This window comes from Engystomops pustulosus, chromosome 1, assembly GCF_040894005.1.
Source record: "Engystomops pustulosus chromosome 1, aEngPut4.maternal, whole genome shotgun sequence".
Lineage (NCBI taxonomy): Eukaryota > Metazoa > Chordata > Amphibia > Anura > Leptodactylidae > Engystomops > Engystomops pustulosus.
This window is the reverse complement of record NC_092411.1, coordinates 296091102-296099123: the sequence shown is the minus strand read 5'-3', so window position 1 is coordinate 296099123 and position 8022 is coordinate 296091102. Positions and strand designations below refer to the sequence as shown.

The 8022-nt window shown below is 46.1% G+C and overlaps 1 protein-coding gene across 1 annotated transcript in view; it reads left to right on the top strand.

Moving 5' to 3' along the window:
• The first annotated feature begins 2472 nt into the window (after nucleotides 1–2472).
• Nucleotides 2473–8022, top strand: part of LOC140132252 (vomeronasal type-2 receptor 26-like) — a 39951-nt gene continuing 34401 nt past the window's right edge. Inside the window, exons 1-5 of the mRNA XM_072150964.1 lie at nucleotides 2473–2481; nucleotides 2678–3472; nucleotides 6106–6166; nucleotides 6258–6343; nucleotides 7483–7617. Of these exons, the coding sequence (XP_072007065.1) occupies nucleotides 2473–2481; nucleotides 2678–3472; nucleotides 6106–6166; nucleotides 6258–6343; nucleotides 7483–7617 (1086 nt within the window). The remainder of the gene's footprint in view (nucleotides 2482–2677; nucleotides 3473–6105; nucleotides 6167–6257; nucleotides 6344–7482; nucleotides 7618–8022) is intronic.

Genomic DNA, 8022 nt, shown 5'->3' with positions numbered 1-8022 from the left:
TGAAACTGGCACTTCTCGAGCTTGGCATACAAGCGATTGGCCCTTAAGTGCCTGAGAACTTGCCGTACATGGACTCAATGGGACTCAAAGTCTGCGGAGAACACCAGGATATGGTCTAGATAGACTATGGCACAGGTATAAAGCAAATCCCTGAATACGTAGTTGACAAACTCCTGAGAAACCGCCAGTGCATTACAGAGTCCAAAGGGCATAACAAGGTACTCGAAGTGGCCATGTCAAGTTTTTAAAGCGGTCTTCCATTCTTCACCTTCTCATATGCGGATGAGGTTATGTGCCCCTCGCAGGTCCAACTTGGTGAAAACTTTGGAACCATGAAGACGATAAAACTGTTCTGTGATCAGGGGTAGTGGGTAGTGGTTTTTCACTGTGACCTTATTGAGACCATGGTAATCAATGCACGGACCGAGAGAACCATCCTTCTTGGCCATGAAGAAGAATCATGTACCAGCAGGGTACGAAGACTTGCATATAAAGCCCTTCTGTAGGTTCTCCTTCACATAGTTCATCATGACCGCAGTTAGGGTGGGTGTGGTGGCAGAGTCTCAGCTTGCTTCTCTGAAAAGACATCAGCAAAGTCCACATATGGAGCAGGGAGACCCACCAGAGGCTTGGAGGATTTTGGAAGGCGAGACGGCAGAAACGGGACAAGGCAGTTCCAGACAACATGACTGGCATTTTGGCCCCCAGTGGAGAACTTCACCCGTTTGCCAGTCAAGCACAGGTGCGTGGCGCTGCAACCATGGAAGGCCCACAAGAACTGAAGAGGTGCATCGGGTTAGTACGTAAAAGGAAAGTGTCTCTTTGTGCACGACCGCTACTTGTAGGCATAGGGGTTCTGTGCGGTACTGGTCAGGTCTTGGAGAATCTGCCCACTGACTGATGAGATGACGAGCGTTTACTCGAGACGGACCACAGGAAGACGGTACTGAGAGACCAAGTCAGAATCCACAACGTTTCCTGCCAAACAGAATCCAGGAAGGCAGAGGGTGGAAATGTTTTACCCATCCTGAATCTGGGTAAGACAGGAATGTTCAGTCATGGAGAAACATTGTTTTTACCTAGGGACGCTTCTCCCAAGATCCCTAGGTGTGTGCGTTTTCCCGGACGCTGAGGACGGAGTGGACAGGACTGAAGGAAGTGTTCTGGGCTGGCACAATAGAGACAGAGGTTCTCCTGAAGTCGCCTCGAACGTTCCTGGGGAGACAGCCGAGCACTGTCCACTTGCGTTGGTTCTTCTGAAATGGTCATGGCAGGAGGCTGAAACGGTTGTTGGAAAACTGGAGCTAGACAGGGCAGACTATGGGTCCTGACTTGCGGTAGTTCCAGACGTTGCTCCTCAGAGCACTCAGGAAACCGGATGTCTATCTCAGTGACCAGAGTGATTAGATCACTCAGTTTAGACGGAAGATCCCGTGCAGACAGGGCGTCTTTCATCTGACTCGACAGTCCCTTTTTGAAAGTCGCAAGCAAGGCCGCCTCATTCCAATCCAGCTCGGAGGCCAAGGAACGGAACTGGACTGCATAGTCTCCCACAGATGAGACTCCTTGACGTAGGTTCAGGAGTGCGGTCTCTGCTGAAGATGCTCGAGCAGGTTCCTCAAATATTTGTGCAAGTTGCTGTCCTTGCGCGACAAGCTGTTGCGGCTGTTGTTCCACGAAGGTGGCACGGTCAGCCATTTCAGGTTGCGGAACCTCGGCGGGATCTATGGCCGGATCCATGTCAGGATTCGGGCAAACCAGGTTGGACTTGCTGCGGCAGGGTGCCACCAGGTCGTTCCACAGGTGCGACTAGCTCGCGGTGGCAGCCGGATTCGAGGTACCTTAGCAGGAGACAGCCTTGTGGTCAGGTCCAGGCAGAAGGTCAGGGCAGGCAGCAGAGATGCAATGTCAAGACCAATCCGGGGTCAGCAACAGGAGGTCCAGGCAGATGGGAACGGGAACACAGGCACACGGGACACAGGACACAGGAACTCAGGAGCAGGCACACAGGAACACACAGGAACACTGGAGACACAGGAACGCAGGAGAGACAGGAATGCAGGAGACACAGGAATGCAGTATAATCGCTAGAGAGCTTTCTCTAAGGCTGTGAGGCACAAAGATCCGGCAGGGGACACAGGAAGGGGCTGGAAATATTAGCAATATGGCTGGTCTGCCAGCGCCAATTATCGGCACGCTGGCCCTTTAAATTTACTGAAGCTGCCACAGGCGCGCACTAGGAGACGGGGACGCGCCGTGCTGCCATAGTCATCTCTGGATCGTGGGGAGGTGAGTGAATCGCCGGGGACCCGGAGCAGCGGAGAGGGGCAGGGTTGCGCCTGCGATCCCGGAGATGCATTGCAGATGCACCTGTGACAACTATGACCCCATCCTTCCTGATTTCATATTGTTTTCTAAAAAAATAACAACAAGAACCATAAAAAGTCATAAACAAAGGCAAAGACACCAGAAATGTGTCACGTAAGCTATAGAACATTGTGCCCAAAGACATGGTCTGAATCCCTCCAAAGGATGTACAAGAGATTCTACTAAAAGTTTTTCAGAAGTTGTTTGTTTTTCAAAACATTTCAGAAAAATAAAACACAACTTTATTTCTAGAAAATGTGGCAGATATTAAATGGACAATATAAACCACTTATATTCTCTGTTCATATAGGTTACTTACGGTGTGACTGAACCCCTCCTCCACAGCAGATACATCCTACACCCCACTACCTACCTGTTTGCCCCAGATCTCCGGACCCAGTACAGGGCTCTAGTAAAGTCCCTGGAAATTTTTGGATGGAATTGGGTTGGACTGATTATTACACCTCAGGCTAATGATATAGAAGTAAGAGAACTGACTAAGCTGATGGCCGAGCATGAGATCTGCATTGACTTCACTCTTACTATAGATGATAAGAGTTCTCTTACTTTATGGAAAATGGTGGATGTGATTGAGAAATCCACTGTTCAAGTCATAGTCATTTGTGGACCTTACTCAGATAATTACATGGAATTTGCCATTAATTCCGAGAGGATGACTAAGGACATCACCCTCATCCTTCATGAGTCCTGGGCTAATCTTTTCTATAAAAGATCACATTATGAGTTAAAATTTGCCAACTGCAGTTTGGTTTTTATGGTGCCCAGAAATACAATTCCCAAAGTTACTGAATCCATTCATGATGTTAATCCAGCATCACATCCAGATGATCGGCTGCTGGAGAAGATCTGGTTCTTTCTGTTTCGATGCAGGGCTAAAAACAAGAAGATAAATGCACTTTACGAGTGGTATTATTCAGCTACTGGTGTGAACTGCACCGAGACGCGTCATATTCCACCATCTGAATATGGCTTTAAAGATACCAGCTTATATTATACTTATGTATCTGTACATATTCTGGCCTCGGCCATAGACACAATGAAGCAAATAGAAGATAATTCAGGACAGCACCCATTACGCCATCAGGTAATTGCCCACAATACACAGTATCCATTAATATGTCATGTATAGATATGTTCTGTAATAACCCTCCATATCCTATAAGATAAATCCATATGCAGTACCCGGGTTAGGGGTGGTCCCAAGGCTACACTGGATCCCCAGGATACCATCCTGGTGTTACCACATGCTGCTGCTCTCCGAAAGAGAAACATCCACATCCATGTACAAGTATATAATACCTATATCACTAGGCATGTCTTATATTTAAAAACAGCAATATAAAGCTTTTTGTGTTGCACAGACTCAAAGTGATTAGCTTTAAAAACAGTCATGGATCGATCCAAAAGTCCACATTAAAAATCATATACTGAAATTTTATAAAATAATAAAATCTATGACCAGAGCTCTTTAATCCAAAAAAATAGCACCCGATGCTGATCTCTTTTATTCCCAAGTCCTCCGACTCGATCCAATTCATTAAAAAACACTCAATAGTGTTAGAGATATATCTCTATCTCTGATGTGATGTGGGTCCAAATTATTGTATAGTACGAGCTGCTCGGAGAATCAGTCACACACACACATGTGTCTGGTAAGACGATTCCAACTTTACTTACAGAGCAGAGGATTCTTATAGGTTTTCGGAAACAAAGAAACTTTACTGGACATGTGTCACATTCCTTTCCTTTAGACAGGATGTGTAATTATAAGGTGATCTCTGAGGCACTATGTGCGCGGGGGCTGGTGCTATGCACAGATGTAGTTTGCTGACAATATAGGCAGTGTAAAGACACGTGGATGGAGAACACATTGATAAAATGGATTCTGTTCTCTCACAGTAGTGGTTTCTTATCTTCACAAGTCCTCTGACTCTATCCGAACCTCTCACAGCCAGAGGATCCTTCCACAAGAATAAGTCCCCGTTCAGACAGTAAAATGCTCGTAGTTCCGACAGCCGCTAGAGAATCTAGGGAAGCACATCGGCTGAGGACTCGAGTTGTTGGCTCGTACTCCTTTGGATCTTGTGTGTTCTGCCCTTTGATGCCCCTGATGAAGGACATAAATCCTGTCAACAATGAAAGGATTGAGTTTATTAACTGTAAAAGTAAAAGAGTGGTGTATGTGGCCAGACCTACCTCCCCTAAACTATAGGTTAGGCAGAGAACAAAGAAAAAGGGGGGTGGAAATCAAATCCATTTTTTTGGTTTATTCCAGCTGAAACATGAACGACAATCGGTTGACTTAAGTAGGTGACTACAGGAGTTGGAAGCACGATGGATACAAAAATTAGATACTCTGAGCCCGAAGGGTCTAGACTTTACCCATTCCTAAAGCCTGTAACCTACTTCTTGTACATATCTATACATACAATCAATAGTGTTTGAAGTCCATCTTATAAAAAACACATAGACGCCTCTACATCTAAAGCATTGCATGGCAACTGGAAATAACACAGGTCACCAAATACACCGAAAATTGTTCTACTGTATATTTAACCCATCTAAATTAAAATTTTGGTAAACTTTTAATTGGTATATTACTTCAATTTTTCGCTATCTTGCGGGGTTATTATGGCACCGATGAACCTGGCGCCCCCCTGCACTGCTCCAGAAGAGTGCACCAACTATTTTTGTTCCAGCTTTAACATAGAATGAGCGACACAATTCTGTTGATTCACAGTGATAAATGTGGCGCATGGTCCATTATCTACAGAAATTTGTGGAGGGTCGGACACAGAGCAGCTGCAATCCAAAACTGGAACAGACACTTTCCGATTTGCGACGATTTTCCCTGAATTGCCCCGGGATCGGATTGTGGCGCATCGGCACCAGTGGTGGAAATCGGGTGCGTGGCCATAAAAAACCCGACGGATTCCGAAAAACCACCGCATTTAAAAAAAAAAGTGTCGCTTGACACGCGCTTACCTGCACCCAGCGTATGGCGGTGAAGTTCAGTGCACTCCGACGGACTTCCGCGCAGCAGCGACACCTAGTGGACATCGGAGGAACTACCTTAGTGAATCCCAGCCAGACCCGAATCTTCCTCAGAGAACGCGCTGCTGGATCGCGAATGGAACGGGTAAGTAAATCTGCCCCATTGGGGCTTATTTACTAAGGGTCTGCGGCCACACTTTTGTTGGGTTTTCTGTCGTTTTTGGGATTTGCGCCGATTTGACAGGTGTTTCACTGGGGACTGTGTTGCACACGATCGGATATTTGTACAGCTGCACCAGCTTTCATGCCATACACGTTGGCGGATGTGCCATAGGGCGATCCAACTGATCGGACTGAGTGCTGGATTTAACTTTAAAATTGTGTCGCAAAACAATGCTCTTACAAGCCCCGGGAAGAAGAAGGTGAACTCCGGCGGACTTCATCGGGGAAGCGACACATGCAGGATATCGGGCGCATGATCTTAGTGAATCGCGAATGTACTTTTGTGAACTCCGCGTGACCGGATAAGTAAATGTGCCCCATTCTTTTCAGTGCAAAGTCAAACACAAAACCGGCGCAAACACTGTAATAAATGTGGGTCACTGCGTGTATATCACTGTGTGCTAATCGCTGTAGATTTCCCCGAGGGTTAGATTACCGGCAGAGCATTTCATGGTACGGGATCATCTCATACCGAGGGACAAATGCCTACTGGACTATTAGGATTTGGCCAAGAAGAAGATCGTCACGGATCGTGGTGCAGAGAAAGGCTGTGCTGATATTGGTAAGTTTTGTGTCCTTATTTTGGAATAAAAGTGCCCCTGTGGTTCCATTTTATTTTTCTGGTTAGTTAATTTCGGTAATCTTTTCTTTAGAACATTGGATAGTTTACCGGATGAGCCTTCCTTTGGTGACCCAGCCTCTGCTGCAGGTGCTGCTCCATCAAATTCCCCTGAAGCAGGTCAGAGCAATGTTGGACTTTCCCATCCTCCTCCCTTGCTGAAGTATCTCCCCCATTCCTGTTGTGTGAGTCCGGCATATTACATTTTACTTACATTGCCCCGCCTCCTTATTGCTGAAGGGCAGGTCTCACTGCTAGGACACGCTGCTGTGTGGAACATCAAGAGAAAGCTCTGTTACATCATTGGGCACCTAATGTCATGTGACCAGAGTGATTTCATCTAAGGTCCTTTAATCCAGTTACATTTAAAATGTCTACCTCATTTATGTATCTGATCACAAGAAATCACAGCAGCCCCATGGAGGATGGGGAGGAGTAGAAGTTCATGGAGGCCGTTGTGAATTCATTTCAGATACATACATGGTATTTACTTGCAAATGTAAATGGGTTAAAGGACCTTAGATGACTGGAAACCTGTCACCAGAGATCTCATTTTCACTAAAGACAGGTTGCAGAAGCCTATGACAGCTGCAGTGCAAATCTGTCTTTCTGCTTTCTCTGAGCATCTGCATTACAATAAAATTGTGTGTTATAACTTACCTTGCATCCTGACAGAATCCTCTGTGTAGTCCCAGGGGTTGGGTTTTGGTTTGGATGCATTTCAAAAAACAATATGTGACTTGTCTGTGTTACTCACTCCTCAGCTCTTGACCCCCACCTTTGTTCTCCTTTGAAGCTTCTCCATCCTGCTTCTTCACATAGGTCACAGCCTGGTGAGCTGACATCAGTGCAAGAGGGAGGAGCTGTACAGAAGCACAGAGGTGGGGGTCAAGAGCTGAGGAGTTAGTAACACAGACAAGTCACATATTGTTTTTTGAAATGCACCCAAACCAAAGCCCAACCGCTGCGACTGCACAGAGGATTCTGTCAGGATGCAAGGTTGGAGCTTATTCTAAGGAAATTTTAATGGTTTCAATTAGGGCCAGATCCATCAAAGTGCTGATGTGCACCCCTTATTTCATCAGGCTCCTCATGGTGTAGATACTCTCCAGCACCTGGCAAACAGGGGGGTAACGATCCGTCGTAAGAGAAGGTTTTGTGCCCTCCTGTTATGATTATGCTGCTCTTCCGCTTTGGGCTATATCGGAGCTGGAGATGGAAGTGATATACACTGTCACTTTCTGGTCTGTTTACACCAGGAGCGCACAGGACAGCAGGTAAGTGTCCAGCGCCAGCAGCCTAATGACGTCATTACATTACCGACGCTGGGAGCGTTACTCCATGGGCTGAAGACAAAAGCTCAGTGCCGCCAAGAGGAACAGGAAGAAGGTGAGGTAAGCATCTACTTTCCATGCTACCAGCACTGTTAATTTGGGGATGAAGCTGAGAGTGTACTTATAATAGCAGACAAAAAGGGACATTAGGAAGAAGGGGGTAGCAGACTGGCACAGGCACAAAGAGCTGAAATTATGGATAGAAATGGAAAATGTTCTCTCACCGATTTCTCTTAAAACTGCATTGTGGACCCCATTACCTCTCATATCTGATTTTAAACATCCAACTTTATCCCCAACTTTGGAGATATGTAGTAAATATCTACAGGGAAGTTCTTTATCCCCCCAACCTTCTCCAATGATTCCTATTTTGGAAAACCCCACATTTACACAAGGGAGAGGAGACAGGGGATTTAGAGAATGGTTACACATTGGGAGGTCGCGAGCAAGAGATGCCATAAAGGA